The 18422-nt window shown below is 41.1% G+C and overlaps 1 protein-coding gene across 7 annotated transcripts in view; it reads right to left on the bottom strand.

Annotated features, from left to right (window-relative positions):
- Positions 1-18104, bottom strand: part of MALT1 (MALT1 paracaspase) — a 76834-nt gene extending 58730 nt beyond the window's left edge. For 3 of the 7 annotated variants that reach the window (XR_010131248.1, XM_063699257.1, XM_063699256.1), the window contains exons 1-3: positions 17681-18099; positions 8329-8495; positions 5091-5213 (exon numbers count right to left, since the gene is read on the bottom strand). Coding sequence is in view for 6 of the 7 variants with exons in the window: in XM_063699257.1 (XP_063555327.1) it covers positions 5091-5213; positions 8329-8495; positions 17681-17889 (499 nt within the window). In the remaining variant the exon portion in view is untranslated. Of the gene's footprint in view, positions 1-5090; positions 5214-8328; positions 8496-17680 lie in introns of all 7 variants that reach the window. The other 4 variants (XM_055368230.2, XM_019014170.4, XM_063699255.1 and 1 more) reach the window with 3 other exon arrangements.
- Positions 18105-18422: the final 318 nt, after the last annotated feature.

Raw genomic sequence — 18422 nt, 5'->3', positions numbered from 1 at the left:
CCCCCCAGTTATCTATTACATTCACCCAGTTCAGTGTCCTTCACTCTCTAAAATCCCTGTTTCTTACTGTCCGTCTTAGGTATTAAAATAGAAGCTCCATGAGGGCAAGGGCAAGGACCTTGATGGTCTTAGTCACCAGTTCATTCAGCACCTAGAATTGTGCCCACATATGGCACTGCAGTGGGTGTTAGTGGGTGTTCAACACGTGTTTGTTGAATATATATAATAATAATAGAAATTACTACAGCAGCAAGTTACTGACTGCTTTACAAGCACCAGGCATTTTTATCACTAACCTTTGAAATAACCACACAAGGTAGATACTAATTACATCTATGTTACAATGAAAAAAAGGTACGTGATTTGCAGAAGGTCACCCAAATTACCTGGGGTAAATTAAACTCTCTGAGACTATTTTATTTTTTTTTACATTGTAAAATGGCAGAACCAGGATGCAAACCTAGGTTTTCTTGCCTTTTACAGGTTTTAAACCTTATGTTTTGCTTTCTCAGTGATTCTGTCTTTTTGTTTTTTTGAGACAGGATCTCACTCTGTCACCCAGGCTGGAGTGCAGTGGCATGATCAGGGCTCACTGCAGCCTCAACCTCCTGGGCTGAAGCCATCGTCCCACCTCAGCACCCCCAATAGCTGGGTCTACGGGTGTGCATCACCATACCCGGCTAATTTTTGCATTTTTTGTAGAGGCAGGGTTTTGCCATGTTGCCCAGGCTGGTCTTGAACTCCTGGGCTTAAGCAATCCACCTCACCTCAGCTTCCCAAAGCACTGGGATTATAGGAGTGAGCCACCATGCCCGGCCTCTTGGTGATTCTCAATATATCTCCCATGGTAATCCCGCTTTCTGCCACAGTGAGCCTACCTTACTGAGAAAGTGTATCACACAAAGAGCAATCCCACACCAGGACACGGCTCATGAATATACCATGGCAAATATTCTCTGCCATTATACAAGGAGATAAGAGACAAGAAGGATGGAAAGGGTTTTTCCTCTAGAGTATCTTACAAGGAAGCAGGTGACTACTCGAAAGGGACCATATGGCCAGGTTCTAAAAGTTATCCTTCCTTTGTATGGGACACAAGACAAAGTGATTTTTAAAACTAGTTTTTTTTTTTTTTTTTTTTGTGGAAACAGGGCCTCACTATGTTGCCCAGGTTGGCCTCATATGTTGCCTGGAACTGCTGGCCTCAAGAGATCCTCCTACCTTAGCCTCCCAAAGTGTTGGGATTACACGTGTGAGCCACTGTGCCTGGCCAAGACAAAGTAGCTTTTAATGTACATCTAAATTAACAGTTTATAAGCCTGTCCTGCACCAACAACTTTATTAATAAGCGTGTGTGTGTGTATGTGTGTAACATATATATACAATTTATTGCTTCAAAGACTGAGAATTGAAAGGCAAAATGTGATTTGGAAACCACCGCTGGTGAATAGTCAAGAAAATGAGTTGCAATACCTCCCATGTTTTAACCACACAAATTTCCTTCCTCCCACAAAGCCTTGTGCGACAGGGACCCATGGTCAACCCTTAGCCACCCCAATGCAGCACCCACTAGTGAGAAGATGCTGAACAAAGGTAAAAAAAGAATATGGTATAGTGCTACGTAGGCTGTACGAAGGCATACAAATGAAAGTTCTATTTTAAACGGTGAACACACAGCTTCCTGGTAAACAAGCATATTTTTCAGATAACATCTACAAAGAAGTCAGAGAAGTTACTTGATTTCCTGTAAGCCTGGGAGAATGTGACTAGGTACGATGGAACCAAGGATCGTGCTTTCAACTACACACACATATGCCGATAAACAAGTACATGCTATTAAGCAATAAAACAAAAATTTAAAACCCTGCTGAAATTATAAGAAAGATAAATTAGGATAATTTTTGACAAAAGGACACATAGCTTCCCTTGAAGTTATTTTCTCTCACAACGCATTTAAATGTTGATGTAGTTTATCAATAAATACTTTTTCCAAAAACAGATCTATTCCATACACTGAAGTCCATCTACTTTCAGAGGCCATGAAACAAAAAAAGATTTTCATCAACTTCCATCTAAAACTTGTCCTCAAAGTTACTCTGCAATCTTCTATGCTATCACAGAAGAGTACCCACATGCCCTACAGTGTGCCCAAATAAATATCATTCCTCTTCCTCTAACAATTTCCCCCAGTATATAACCAAAGTAGGTCCATGTGTGTCCCTCCTACGGCATTACACAAAGTATGTCCACATATGTTTCTCTTACATGTCAATTGAAATTTGTATAGATTGTAGCTAAATCTAGTTTCCCACATCACATCCCTTATTCTGTTACATTGCCTGAGACTCCCCTCCACACTCCACATCCAGAAAGACATTCCTTCAGGCCTTGCTCACCAGCCCTTTCTCTCCCTCTACTTATTCCTTATCCTCGTGCACATCCATACCATCTTTTTCTCTTTTCACTTCTTGATATTTTTCTTTTAGGAATAATTGCCAATTTCCTGATATTCATGAAATAAGAAAAGTCCCTTACAAATAAGATCCGTCTTTGAGCACTTTTTAAGTTGGCAAGAAGAAAAAAATTGAAGTCCATGGGTCAAAGAGGCAACTGAGGTAATAATACAGAACTAAGTTTCTTAATTCAGAAATTTCCTAGCATTATGGAAATGGTATTGAGTTCAGGTCAGGGTCAGCACACCTGGTTTTTAATCCTACCTTTGTCAATAATTGTGACTTTGGCCAAATGATAACTTTTGGAAATCTCATTTTCCATGTAAATGTTTGTTGGTTAAAATTTAAATGTTCACAATAGCACTGTTCTGTCGCTTCACAGAATTGTGAAGACAAAATGTGAAGTAAAGGTATTTTAGAAACTAAAGAATAACATTAAACAAACTTTGCACTTATTTTAGAGATAAAAAAGTAATAAAAATAGCCAAAACATAACAATGCGTATGTTACAACGGATCTGAGAAAAAACGGTATGAAATAAAAAAGGAGTAGAGGCAAATGGAAAAGGTGCCACTGAAAAGATGGCACATGACCCTGCCACAGACATCTCATAGGTACCCTCAGTGAGGCACCTTTCATATGAAGAGTGAAATAAAATGGCAATATTGCAGCACTGGAGCTGAAAAGCAACTTGGGATTCATCTTAATGACATCCACATCAAGAATGCTAGTTCTCTCTAAACAGCTCCCATCGTTCAGCCTCTGCTCTGCCCATTCCAGGTTAAGGGCATCACTTCTCCAGGCAACCATTTCGTGATGTATGTAACTAGGACTGATAAAGCCTATAATTCTACACTCACAATGTTTTCACTTAAAACAAAAGAAACAAATAGGCTGGGTGTGGTGGCTCATGCCTGCAATCCCAGTACTTTGGGAGGCCGAGGCGGACGGATTACCTGAGGTCAGGAGTTTCAGACCAGCCTGGCCAACATGGCGAAACCTCGTCGCTACTAAAAATATAAAAATTAGCTGGGTGTGGTGGCGCGCGCCTGTAATCCCAGCTACTCAGGAGACTGAGGCAGAAGAATCGCTTGAACCTGGGAGATGAGGTTGCAGTGAGCCAAGATCGCGCCACTGCACTCCAGCCTGGATGACAGAGTGAGACTCAAAAAGCAAACAAACAACAACAACAACAACAAAAGAAACAAAAGCACCTTGAACTACACATCTAAGTCTATCTATACAGATGTCAATATTGGTTGCTTTGGAATCAGTCTTTGAAACTTAAATAAGATCTAAAAAAAAAAATCATTATAGACCTTTGGTTCAAAACCATTTCAACACATTCATTTAACCCCCTTCTACAATTCCCAATGAGATGAGCAAAGGAATAAAAGTGGGGAAACAATTTACTAGCGCTGGAAAATGGGATGAACACCATCCACACATAAAAACTAGAAGTGATTTCTCTATCATATAATTCAAGTAAAACCAGACTGAGGGGCAAGTTGGCCAACCCATGTGCAGTGGAAATGCTCGACAAGAAAGAAAGCAACAGAGAGTAAAAAACCTCGATCCTCTGAGGCTCCTTCACAAAATATATAAAATTATAATTCCAGAGTGAGTTTACACTCAGACTACATGCTGAGTGACTGCTGAAGCTGGCTCCTCATCACAGAAACTGTTCTAGTTAGAGATGCATGGATACTGCTCTAGCTATTTCTGGGCACCAAAACAAATCCAGAAAAGAAACTTGGTCAGTTTCTCAAAAGACAGAGAAACTCCACATGACAGTTACAGTTACCTTTCAGAGCTACCTCTGACTGTTGTTCCACCATCACTTGGAACAGAATATGGCAACGTAAGACTATAGTTTCTCGTTTAATCAAAATAAATCTAAAGTTTCCCCATCTCCCCGCATTTAGACCTCAAAGGCCAGTTCACAGCATAACCCAAACCAGGCTTCTCTCTGTAAGGACAGAGGAAAATCATCAGACTTCCTGTGGAATAAGAAGTAATGTCCTCCTATGAAATAGTATCAATGCAAAAAAAAGAGAGAAAACATTAGACTATTTCTATTTTGTATTTTCACTAAGACTCAAGAATATAGCAAAGAGGGAAAACTGGAGATCAGATAAACTTACTATATATATATATATTTTTTACAACTGTCTTGGATATGATCTTTTATATGTTTGTCTCCCCTACTAAACTATGACCTATCAGCAGGTGGAAACTATTGTTTTATTCATCTCTAAACTCACAGTACCTAGCATAATGCCTAGCATAGCAAGGGCATTGCAATACAGTAAACTTTATTGAATACATGAGGCAAACCACCAATTAAGTTGATTCTATCAGAGCTTATCTTCTTAATATAATTAAAATAGTTTTTATTCTCAATATCTTTATTAAAATATTTAAATTCTTCTCTATAATTCTTATATTTCTTTATTCTACTATCTATAAATAGAGTAAGTTGGCTGGGCGCGGTGGCTCACGCCTGTAATCCCAGCACTTTGGGAGGCCGAGGTGCGTGGATGACCTGAGGTTGGAAGTTCAAAACCAGCCTGATCAACACGGAGAAACCCCATCTCTACCAAAAACACAAAATTAGCTGGGCGTGGTGGCACATGCCTGTAATCCCAGATACTCGGGAGGCTGAGGCAGGAGAATCGCTTGAACCTGGGAGGCAGAGGTTGCGGTGAGCCAAAATCGTGCCATTGCACTCCAGCCTGGGCAAGAAGAGCGAAACTCCATCTCAAAAAAAAAAAAAAAAAAAGAGTAAATCTTAGATTATACATATTAGATGCAGATAGTAAGCTAACAAATTAATTACTTCTTCCTAAAATTACTGAGCTTTATTAGATCTCAAAATGTTTGCTGTTAAATCAATAACTAACATTCAAACAACAACCAATTCCTAAGGATATTATACAGCTAACATGACATAAAACTTCACAGAAACAGTGCACAAGTGGTAACACAGAAACAGGGCGGTGGCTCCCGCCTGTAATCCCAGCACTTTGGGAGGCCAGGGCAGGTGGACTGCTTGAGCCCAGGAGTTCAAGACCAGCCTGGGCAACATGGCAAAACCCCGTATCTACCAAAAATACAAAAATTAGCTGGGTATGGTGGTGCGTGCTTGTAGTCCCAGCTACTCGGGAGGCTGAGGCGGGAGGATTGCTTGAGCCTCCGGAGGCAGAAGTTGCAGTGAGCCGAGATCATATCACTGCATTCCAGCCTGGGAGACAGAGCAAGACCCTTTATCACAAAACATTCAAAAAACAAAATAAAACAAATAATATTTCCCTACAGCTCACAAATGTACTGAAGAGAAAATTAAAAACAAAAAGAAAAAATATACTGCTTTCCTTTCCTATTCTCTCCTCAAATGCAAAAAAGCCCTATGAGATAATCTTGAGAAAGTCTGTAAGCCAAATATCATCAGGATAATCTGCACTGGGGAACATTGATAGAAAAGTGCTAATCCTATTTGGAGAAAAACACAAAGAACAAAAATGGATTTTTCAAAGGAAGATTACTAATGTTTATTAGGGTGGCACTTTATTAGTTGCTGGCCTGTCAAAAATAAAAATATAAAATATTGTGTTATTTTTAAAATTCAGGCAAATTGTTACACCTAAATAAATATATGACTCAATTTCAGTCAAGCCCGGTTTCACATATGGGAAACTTAAAAATTCCGAAACCCTAGATCTCAGGCCAGTGATCACAACACAAATCAAAAGAGATAAGAGGCCCCTGTCATTGTATAGATGAAATTCAACACAACATTATCTCATGCAGCTCCTATAACTCTGTGAGGTAGAGAATAGTTATGTTCATATTATAGACTTGGCAAATAACGGTTAGAGTAATTAAGCATAATTATTGAAAAAGAGAATGAAATACATGTTATATTTACTTCCCAGAAAGGTTTCCTAAGCTTTCAGAGGCCCTGGTATTCAATAAAGTATGAGAACTTAGTAAAGTAAGCAAAAGTAGACTTTACTAAGTATGAGACTTTACTAAGTATGAGAACTTGGACTTTACCAGTATGAAACCTAGACTAGTAGATTTCAAATGTCACAACTCTTGGGTGCTACTTCAGGCACCAGCAATATAAAAACTAATAAATACCACTTTAGGAACTCTACTGTTTCTATCAGTAATGGGCCAGGTTTAAAAAAGAAAGTTTACTGTTTGGTGCCAAACAACAGTTGCATTTGGGAGGGTGGCATTAGCAGCTAGTTATTCCCACCCCAGCCCTGTTGGTAGGAAGAGGCGCTGGGAAATAGAAGGCAAGCATCCAATACAGTGTGTATCAAGTTCATAGTGCATTTATCAGAGGCCTATTTTACCATCTACAGCGGGCCTTGTAAAGCAGGGGATGATTGGGAGTCCAAGTCTTCTTATTTATAATCCAGGGCCCTTTCCATTTGTAGTAAACTTTTTGGTTACCTCCCCAGAATCTGCTGCTTCCTTTATCCTTCTAATAGTTTCAATTTTGTTTGGTGATCCATGTGGTTCCAGGAAAGCTGACTCAACCCAACTCCACTCCTGGCTTCAAGCCAGGCGAGTAAGCACATTCCATCTCCTTTGCACAGTGACAGGTTTAGAGCTAGGCATTTGACCGAAGCTAGTTAACTAGATGAACTCTCTGGGTTTTGCTGGGGCAAGAATGAAGGAGCCCAGAAAAAGCCAGCAGACGTCTTGCGCTATGTGGAGAGTCAGTCATGGAAGGAAGCCAATGCCAAGAAAGGAAGAGCAAAGACAAAAACCAACCAACGCGTTGAGAACAGGATTGTTCCTTGATTCTCTTGAAGCCAAACCTGCTCTAAGCTTTTCAATTAGAAGGAGAAATGTATTCTCTTTATTATGCCTATTTGGGTTGGGGTTTCTGGTACATGTAACTGACAGCATACCACTATACCATGTGTTCCTAATTCCCTATCCCACAACTAACAATAAAAAATAACATCTCATTTATGGTTTTAAGTTCCTCATGTTAACTTAAAAATATATCATAACCAAGCTGGTTATATATTGAAATGGTATACATCAAAACCACGTAAAATAGAGTGCATCAGGTCCTTTGTCTTTCCAAGCTCAACCTGCCTTTCCAAGCTCAACCAGCCTCTTTGCTTCCTGTGGGACAAATAATGGCCCACTGGATCCCCAGTAAGGAAGGAGGTCTGCAGTGCTGCCACAACCAGGCAACTTCGATGGCCTGTCCCTCCTGCCCCCCACCACTGCTGTAGACCAACTCTATCTGCAGCTGAGAGGAGAGAATGGAGAAGAGGGACTGTTTCCTAAGCCTCACCTGATGTGGGAAGTGCAAAGCCTCACCCAATATCGGTAATTCAGGAAAAACTCATAAGGTTACAAGGTTGAGTTAATCAACATTCAAAAGCCTCACTGCGGCAAAAAAAACTTAAACATTTGTCATACTTGCTTTACTTCATCTATATAAATACATAGGAATAAATATATGTTCATTTTTTTGGCTGCACTATTCCAATGTACGTCATAGGAATCTTCTCCCTAAATACTTTAAAACGCATCTCCTTTTAAAAAAAGGACATTCTCCTATAGTATCATTATCATATGATAATTACTTAATATATCAAATATGTAGTTACATTCAAATTTTTCCAACTATCTCAAAAATGTCTCATGTAGCTGGTTTCTTCAACCACAATCCAACCAATATTCATGCATTGCATTTGCTTCAACCTGGGAAAGCAAACAAGGCACTACACATTTACATTTTCCAAAAATACTTAACACAATTCACTTGGTCAAAAGAGATAATTTCTTCTAAGTTTGGCTCCATGAACTCCTGGAGAATAATCCTAAGAACAAAACCTACCTGGGGGGCTGAGAAGCTGAAGAACTTCAGTGTGTTCCATAGCCTGCAGGAAATCACTCAATTCTGTGACTGTGCAACCTTTTTCACCCATTAACTTCAGCAGACACAGGCTGGGGCTTCCTTCAGGCTCCAGTACCTTAAGAGAACACTGCTCCAGGTCTAGGCAACTGAAAGCAACAGAAAGAATTCAAGTCAACAGCTTTCTTCCACATGATACACTTGCTATATATCTGGACCACGGTGGTGCTGTATGGAATAAATCACAAGTGAGTGGGTGGGTGGTGACAAACTATTCACATAATGAATGCGAGTATCCTTTCCTCCTCTTTCATCACGGGGAATTCCTCTTTATTCCCTTCTCCCACTCAGCTCCCGTGATTATTAAATCAGGAGAATGAGAAACCCAGAAACAGGATGTGAGAGAAATTGAGCCTTGATACTGACAAAGGTTTTTTTGCCTTTAATTTAGGAATGGGGAATAGGAAGGCCAGAAAAATTTCCTTACTCCTTCTTCAAAGATGATGAAATACAAAATGACCCCAAATGAAGCGCCAGTAGGCTACATTCTGCTGCCTCCTGAGTGAAAGAAATATGCACTCATTCCATCAGGGAGCCAAAATATCTTAAATCATAGCACATGCATGTGTATAAACGGTGTTGGTAGTACTACGAATTGAAAGCAAGAGAGGCTAATGTCTCGAAAATGACACTAGATAGAACAATCAATGTTACAAGGTTAGCAATTGAAAAATACTTAAAATATCCTTAATTACTAGTTTAAATAAATTATGGCATGCATATCAAATGAAATACTGTTAATTCATTAAAAAAACTGAGCCTGAGGTAAAGGCATAGGCCTTTAAGACATACTGAGAAATGAAGGAATTAACATAAAAAACTGTGTATAATACACTACTATTTGTATTAACAAGGTAGTATGTCTATGTGTGTATTCATATGAAAAAAGGAAGATACAGAACAGCGTTTGTTATTACCAAGATCATTTGTGTGTGTTCTTATACACGGAGAGTAAACTCTGAAAAGGTATCTAAGAAACTCGTAGCCATGGTTGCCTCACAGAGGGTAAGACAGTAGAGCTCATGGCTGGATGATCTACTTTTCACTATAACCCCTTTTGTACTGTTGTTTTTTTATGTGCATTTATTTTTTGATAATTTTTTTTAATAGAGATGCTGTCTTGCTATGTTGCCCAGGCTGGTTTCAAACTCCTGGGCTCAAGCAATAATCCCGCCTCTGCCTCCCAAAGAGCTGGAGCCACCACTCCTGGCTCTTTTGATAATTTTTAAAAAAGTATATTTAGAAAGAGAACCAGTACTATTGACATTCAAAGTACTTAGGCTGGGCACGGTGGCTCACACCTGTAATCCCAGCACTTTGGGAGGCCAAGGCACGCAGATCTCATCAAGCCAGGAGTTTGAGACCAGCCTGGCCAACATGGTGAAGCCCCATCTCTACTAAAAATACAAAAGTTAGCCGGTGTGTGGTGGTGCACGCCTGTAGTCCCAGCTACTTAGGAGGCACAAGAATCGCTTGAACCCAGGAGGCGGAGATTGCAGTGAGCTGAGATCATGCCACTGCACTCCAGCTTGGGCGACAGATCGAGACTCGGTCTTAAAAAAAAGAAAGAAAAAAACCAAAGTACTTCTAAGTACCTAGACATATCCTATTGCAGGGACCATGGCTTGTGGGCCAAACGTGTTCAGCTACCTGATTTCTGTAAATAAAGTTTCATTGGAGCACAGCTACACTCATTCATTGACATATTCACAAATGTCTATGGCAGCTCTCCTGATACAACAGCAGAGCTGAATACCTGGCTGCAAAGCCAAAAATATTTACCATTGGGCCCTCTATGGAAATAGTTTGCTAACCCTTCCTTTAAAGAATGTCTTATTGTCCTTTTGTTAAAACTATTCTTTTAAAAATACCAGTATTTAACATACATATACAATTTCCTTTTCCATGTTATCGTGTGCAGTAGCGGTATACCAGATTAGAAAGACAGGTTAAGATCAGATCATAGAAGGCCATGAAGAATGGAACAATGATATGAATTGTAATCATTTTATAGAAGGGGAAAGTACAAGTATTAAACATTCAAGGGGAGACAAAAGAATCAAGAAAAAACCGAGCAATCAATGACAGAAAAACTTTCCCAAAGAAACATAACCAACAACAGCCAACCAAAGTGTTTAGATAATCTGCATGATATACTGTAGAATTCACACCTCATCCATCTTTGCAGATCCTGCTCCTTTTCCTGCCAATTTGAATTACAGTCCCATATTAACTCTAGCTTCTCCACAAGGTCCTCCTAGACCACACCAGTCCACCAAACACACTTTATAGACACAGTCTCCTAACTGCACTTATTTTATAGACAACTGTTTTTCTAAGTGGCCAGCAAGGATATATTTTAGATATTCTGGGCCATAGAGTCTCTATCACACATTCTTCTTTGTTTTTTGTTTTACAATTCATAAAATACAAAAACCAGTCTTAGATCATGGGCTATATGAAACAGGTAGCAGCCTGGATTTGGGCCTTAAGCAGTCATGTGCAGACTTGTTTCATGTTTTATCTCACATAATTTCACCTTAGAACGGTGAGCTTTTCTTCATGAGTATGAAGAAAAGCTGCCTTATCCAACTAGATTATAGTAAACTCCTTGAAAACAGAAACCCCATCATATTAAACATATATGTGTGTATATACACACACACACACAGACATAAAATCCCTCAATACCAAAAATTCTGTCTTGTCCATATTAATCATGCATTAATGAATGATTACTGAATGAATTTCAATCATAATTGTCAAGGCTGAAAGCCTGAATAGATGCAAGAGGTGAAACATAATAGTGCCAGGGTGTGACAGAATCAAGGTTAGCAAACTATTTTATTGCTTGAAATGTTAATCCTCATTCATTTTGAGTAGTCTTATGAAGATGCTGTCATAGCATTTATACTGTTACCCAAGATTTAAAATTCAGTGATAATGTTGATTATTTCATATGGAAAAAATGTATACGATCAAATTAATTTCATTAGTAATATTATCTACCTCATAGGGTTGTTAGAATTAAATAGCTAATCCATGTAAGAAGTGCTTAACACAGTGCTTGGCAAGTAACAGACATTCAATAAAGGTTAGCTCTTATTATGCAATAAGAATATGGGGATATTAAAAGAATATTAAAGCTAATTTCTTAACTATGCTTATTTCTGAAACAATTTTAGCTTTTCCTTAAACATTTTTTTGAGTAACTATTATTTTGGTAACCTGAAAATGTCCTCTAAGGCCTCCTGTGATCACTGTATTTACTAGGTATTCTTTTCTAAGCATCCTAGTTCAATTTTATTATATTCAATATGCCATTCTTGTTAAATGTGAATCATCATATCACAAGTCAACCAGTCTCAAATTCTGGACTGTAGACCAGTGGCAGCACAATCTGCAGTCCAAGGTAAAATGATAAAAATAAGGACAACAAAGCTGTCTTTTATTCTAAAATTGTCTTTTCCATTTTTAGGTGTTAAAGTGTTCTTTCTTTTAAGAAACAATGGTGACTATGATGACAGAAAACATAAAAAGGTGAAGCTGCCTGTTAGTGCTCTTATTTTGTGAAATTTTATTTTACTAGTTCCTGAAATACCCAAGTGAAAGAACCTGTATTAGAAACAATACAAGGATTACTAATTTTGCAAATAATTAGAATGAGATTTGTAAAAATAGGGATGCTGTATGCTAAATATAATTTTTATGATTCAGAAGTTTACCAGGATCTGATAAATGAAATTAAGAAGCCATCTCATCAAATGCAACCAAGTGATGCTTTAATTAATGTCTATATTGATATAGAGAAAATTAAAAACACTGGGCTTTCCTTCCCCCCAAAAGAACAAAGATCAAATTGAAGTATAGATGATTTCTCTTCCATTACAAGAGGCACAGGAGAAAAAGAAGACTCTGTATCTCTTTTTGTTTTACTGATTTTCCGTATGGGCACTGGCTTTCAGCTAAGATGATGTTTATACATACCTAACTTTTCTTTCTTTCCTTTTTAAGTTACATTCCTGTAAGACTGTGCTTTGAAGTAGTTTCTGAAAGTCCTAATTTAGAATTTTTGATTTAATTTAAAAACTGCTTTATGACTGAAACAAATGTACTTTGCTTTTTAAAAATATCTCTATTTTTATCTTTAAAAAATATATAATCAAATAGAATGTATTATACACCCTTCAGGGGACAAACCATAATGCTGTTTTTAGGTTCTTCTGCTTCTCCTCTTGGTACATTTACTATTTGGAATCTTTATTCATTAATTTGATCTATTTATCCATCACCTAAAATAGGCCACTGTTTTTTCTAGGTGTTGAGGATACAGCAGCAAACAAAACAAAATTCTGTATCTTCCTGGATCTTTCATTCTAGAGAAGCACAGACATAAATTTAAATAAACACAGAGATATCTTTTTGTGTATGTATCCAACCAACCAATGGTCATAAGTGTTGTGGAGGTAACGCAAGTAGACAGGTAACACTGAGCAGATGTAGAGGGTAATTTTAAATATTATGATCAGAGAAGAGCTCAGTGAGGTGAATAAGTCACGTGGTTACCTGTGGAGACCATCTCAGCCTGAGTAGGCACCAAGTACAAAGACTACTGTGTCCAAAGGAAGGCAAGAAAGCACATGTGACCAGAGTAGAGAGGGATGGAGATAAGAAGATATCAGGTTGAAGAGTGAACTGGTAGCTAATGGTGTTTTTACTCTGAGATGGAAAAACAACAGGAGAGTTGGCATTTTTTTTTTAATGGGGTCTCTCTATGTTGCTCAGGCTGGTTTTGAAGTCCTAGGCATAAGTAATCCTCCCAACCTGGCCTCCCAAAGTGCTGGGATTACAGGTGTGAGGCCACCATGCCTGGCCACAATAGGAGAGTTTTGAGCAGAGGAGGAATAAGACCTGATGTGATGTTTTAAAAGAATAATTCTTACTGCTACGTTGGTAACAGACTGGGGTGGGAGCAAAGCAAAAGAGGGAGAAGTTAAGTGGCTACTGGAATAATCTAGTTGAGAGACAACGTGGCTTGGCCCAGTGTGCCAGCAGTGGACGTTGGACTCTACATATATATAGTGAAGGTACAGCAGGCAGGATGGGCTGACAAAAACGATTTGTGTGTAAAAGTGGAGTCAGGAATGAATTTGAAGTTTTTGGCCTGAACAACCAGAGGGTGCAGAAACTGTGAAAGAAAGAGGTTTATAAGGGAAGACGTGTTAAATTTTGGACATGTTATATTTAAGACGTGTCTTAGTCATTCAAGAGAAGATGGCAAACAAGTGTTTACATACGTGAATCTAGGAGTTCAAAGCAGAGAAATGGGCTGGAAATAGAAATTAGGAGTAATCAACCCAAATAAATGTAAAGTCATGGGACTGAAGGATAAGACCAAGAGGGCGAGAAGGAAACCTTTTTTAGTTTATTTGTTTTAGAGACAAGGTCTTCTCTGTCGACAATGCTGGAGGTTGACAATACCTAAATCAATAAAATTCTGTCTTGTCCTTATTAATTATTCATAAATGAATGATTACTGAATGAATTTCAATAATAATTGTTGAGGCTCACTGCAGCCTCGAACTCCTGGGCTCAAGGAATCCCACCTCAGCCTGCAGAGTAGCTGGGACTACAGGCCTGTGCCACTATGCCTGGCTAATTTTTTGTTTTTTTGTAGAAACAGGGTCTCAGTATGTTTCCCAGGCTGGGAGGAAACCTTCTGTTAGAGCCTTTTACACGTTCTCATTCCTATAATAAACTGCATGAAAGCAGGATTTCTGCAGCTAAAAGTGCACCTTCTACTCAGCAGGTATGCAATGACTGTTTTTCCATGGTCCAGGTTCCACAGCCCCATTTCTAAGCTCCCTACTTAACAGAATTTTAGGCAGCATTTAGAACCTCCTGTAAGGTCTGCCATCCTTAGGGCTCAGATGTTCCATGCCACCAAAGAATTTACATAGCTTGGGCAAGACCCTCAGAGTCTGTGTCTATCTACACTAACAGCAAAGGGTGTCCAGGTCAGTCTTGAATGGAATCAGGGCCGGGTCTGACTATAGCACATTCCCAAATGTACATGGTTGTGGGGAACTAAGCTATCAACAAGGATTTACTCTGAGTCATCAGCAATGAAAACATTTACAATTATTTCTAATCTCTTGTAGACAGTTTGAACGGGCTCTTTTCTTGTGGTTTACTTACTTGTATTATTAAATTTTCACCCAGTTTGAGGAAAGATGTAAAGTGTCAGAAAAAAAAGTGAAGAGAAGAAAAAGAAACAGAATGGGCGACATTTCGAGATTTTAGGGCTGCAGATCCAGTGACTGAAGAAAGCACTTCACAGCCTCGTGGGACTTGTCACCCACACGGTCTAGACACTCACACTATAATTCCTGTCTTTGGCACCAGAGAAAAAATACCTTTAGGACCTTCTAGTATCACAGATCTTCTCCCAACAGCATGAAATCACTTTACAATAACTTTTTTGTCTTAAATAGAGTAAGCATCCCCAGCTGACCTTGCTTCACTGTCCAGCCCCCAAGTTCCCAGTGCTGTTTTTTGAAAAAAGTCCGTTTAATTCTTCTGATCTCAATAGGGATGAGCTTAACGTTCCCAAATTCTCCAACCCTTCTCACCCCAACCAACCTCCTCAAAACTAATCTTTACCATCTTGAAAGACAGGTGAAACTCATCTGCCTCTCATCAGACTTCCCACCTCAAATTCTCAGATTCCACAACTGCATGCCCTTTGTGCTTGCCACCTCTTGTTAGGCAACTGTCCCCTTCTCTCTGTGTGACTCCACAGAAAAGTGGCCTCAAATATTTCCTTCAGTTCCCCCAAACAAAGCTAAGACCATTTTGTAGCCTTTAACAAAAACTGACTGAAGGCAGGCGAGGAAAACACAACACCCAACATCAAGTATCCGCTGCTTTTGGATTCCAGCAGCCACGCTTCTTCCCTGGCAGGGCCTTGCTGACTTTCTTCTCCCTCCTTCATGGCCATGTAGGAGTCCTCCATACCCGGCTTTCTTCAGGAAGCCCAGAACCTTCCCTAACCAGAGTACTCGTTAACACCGTAATACTCTGGAGATCTGCCCCCAAAGACAATTTTTTACATTATGTTAAGTCCAGAAATTCAAAAATTTATGTACCTAGCATAACAATATTTTGTATTTTTTTTTTTTTTTGCATATCCAAAAGCCCAACGTGTTTTTCCTAGAACAGAAAAAAATTATGCCACTTCTCTGCTAGGCCTTGCTAGTTATTCCCTCCTCACATCATTACTCCTTTGCACAAGCAATAATCCCAAGTCACTATTATCCTTTGCCTCAATCCCAAACTCTGAAACTGAGAGTTGTCAGGAGGGTTTAAGAAAATAATGTGGCCAGCAGGGTAGCTCATGCCTGTAATCCCAGTACTTTGGAAGACTAAGGCGGCTGGATCACCTTAGGTCAAGACCAGCCTGGCTAACACAGCAAAACCCCGTCTTTACTAAAAATACAAAAAAATTAGCGGGCTGTAGTGGCACACGCCTGTAATCCCAGCTACTCAGGAGGCTGAGGCAGGAGAATTGCTTGAACCTGGGAGGCGGAGGTTGTAGTGAGCCACGATCACACCACTGCACTCCAGCCTGGGCGAAAGAGCAAGACTCCATCTCAGAAAAAAAAAAAAAAAAGATAATGCAAAAATAAGAATAAAAAAGAAGAATGAAGCAGCAGCAGCAGCATGTAAACATTTAGTACATTTTATGGTACATACCATGTCCTCAATAAAAGATAAAAATCCATTATCATTCATACCCAACTCAGCATTTAATATGTTATTGTAAAGGTCCCCAAATAATAGTCCATTACTGGACAAACCCTTATGATTAGGAATTGAATATTTGTTAGTTTTTTATCTTCTAAAATTTCTAGCAAATAATAAGCACTTAATAAATACCATTTTGAATGAATGACTTTCCTCTCATCAAGTATTTACTAACCTCTACACATAACAATATTAAGAGATAGTTTCTGTTCTTAAGGCATTTATAAAGATGTGTACAAATAATTATACTGTAAGACAAATCTTTGTCATTTGAGAAGTTCAAAAAACTGCTAAGGGGTTCAAAGGCAGGCCAAAGTTACAACAATGGTAAAAAGTAATGGTTCTAAGTGGGGTCTGGGAACCCCTAGTGCAGTTCCTGAGACCCTTTCGCGGGGTCCACAAGGTCATAAAGATTTTTCATAATAATATTAAGACTTTATTTAGCTTTTTCATTCATTCTTTCAGGAGTGGACACTGCAGTTTCCAGCGTTCTGTGACCTGTAATAGTGCGACAGACTGAATGCAGAAGCACATAAACGAATCCAGCTCTGTGATTAAGCCAAGACATTAAAGAGATCTTCAAAATGAAAACCAATGCCACTTCTCTAATAGACTTTTTTGTTTTGGAAAATTTGTTTTTCCACGAAAGTATTATTTCTGTTACCATATAATGGGTTATTCTTTTTAAATAAATATTTTTTAAATGTCTTAGCTTTAATTTCAAAGGTGGTACATATCAGTATGTATTACATGTATGTATTATCTCTAACCCACATAAGAGCTCTCTGGGGTCCTCAATAATTCTTAAGAGGGTAAAGGAGTCTCGAGAACAAAACTTCAGGAACCCTAATACAGCCATTCCAAACCTAACAAGGAAAATAGTTTCACTTCGAGTTTCATGTTCATGGTGAAGTCAAGAAGAGAACGTGGTAACCTCGTTTGATGGAGGGAGATGATGAGTTCGGCGTCAGTCTTTCCCAATACCTTGCAAAATGTTCATGAATTCCTGCACCCCACCCTCTGCATTCATCACCTCGCCTGCGCTTCTTCCCAGCCTTCCTTAGGTCTCCCAGAGCAGTGTCCACATCCCTTTCTTTTGCATTTTAAGTCCTCCGGATGACTGCCCCATCCCAGGGGTCCCCTGACAGCTTTCCTTCTCTCACTATCCTCCGGGGTCAACCTCGACTTCTCCCTTTCACCAGGGGCGGGGGTGGGAACAGGGAGCGAGGCAGCCGCTGGGCCACTTTTGCCCCCACCCTCCAGAGCCCTGGGCCCCGCTCTCAAACTCCAGGCGTTCCGGGGAGCTGCTGGGTTCCGCTCCGCCTCAATGACCGAAGTCCTCCCCACCTCCGCTCACTCACGCCGGCGGCCCCCGCCGCGCTCAGCCCCACCGACGGCGCCCCCACCTCCCCACCGCAGCCCACCTCGCTTGACCCGCGCGCCCGGCCTGCCGCGGCCCCGAGCTCACCTGAGGCGGAGGCGCCCGCGACTCCCCGCCAGCTCCGCCAGTCTCCTCCAGCCCCGGCCCTCGGGCGCCTGGTCCAGGCGCTCGCTAAGCCTCCGCAGCAGCGGCTCCCGCAGGCGGTTGAGGGTCGCGCCGGCCGGAGGGGCGAGCAGCGGCCCCGTGGGGGCGGCCGAGGGCGGCAGGGCCTGTAGCGGGTCCCCCAACAGCGACATGGCCCTCGCCGGCGACCCCGGACTGCCGGGGCTCCCGCCCACCCAGTCACGGGCCTCGGCCCCGGGGCACCTTCCGCTCGCCTCCGAGCCGCGGAGGCAGGGGCGGAAGAACAAATCTGGCAGCGCGGCACGGCCCTCACAGGAGGAAGCTCCGCTCCCCGCCCCAACTAGACAGGTTTGCCGAGGGGAGCCTGGCCGGCTGGCCGCGCCAGCCGCGCAAAGGGGCGGGGCACCCGGGGGCCGGGGCACGGAGCCTCGAGGGGCGGGACCTTGGGCCTAGAGGGGCGGGACCTTGGGCCTCGAGGGGCGGGGCGGGGCTGCCTACTGCGTGCGTGCGGCTGCGCGCCTCGCTCGCCCTCCCCCGCAGTCCCGGGCTGGCCGTGGCGCGCGCTTCAAACCCGGCCCTCCCGAGCAGGAAAGGACGGGTGGGTGCAGCTGGAGGAGGAAGCGGTGGAGGAATTACGCCCCGGCAGCTCCTCTACGGCGGGGAAGCCTGCGGCGTCTGGGCTTCCTGAGACCGTGGGAGGAGGCCT

Source organism: Gorilla gorilla, chromosome 17 (assembly GCF_029281585.2).
Source record: "Gorilla gorilla gorilla isolate KB3781 chromosome 17, NHGRI_mGorGor1-v2.1_pri, whole genome shotgun sequence".
Taxonomy (NCBI): domain Eukaryota; kingdom Metazoa; phylum Chordata; class Mammalia; order Primates; family Hominidae; genus Gorilla; species Gorilla gorilla.
The sequence above is the reverse complement of the archived record's forward strand: the minus strand, read 5'-3'. Positions and strand labels throughout refer to the sequence as shown.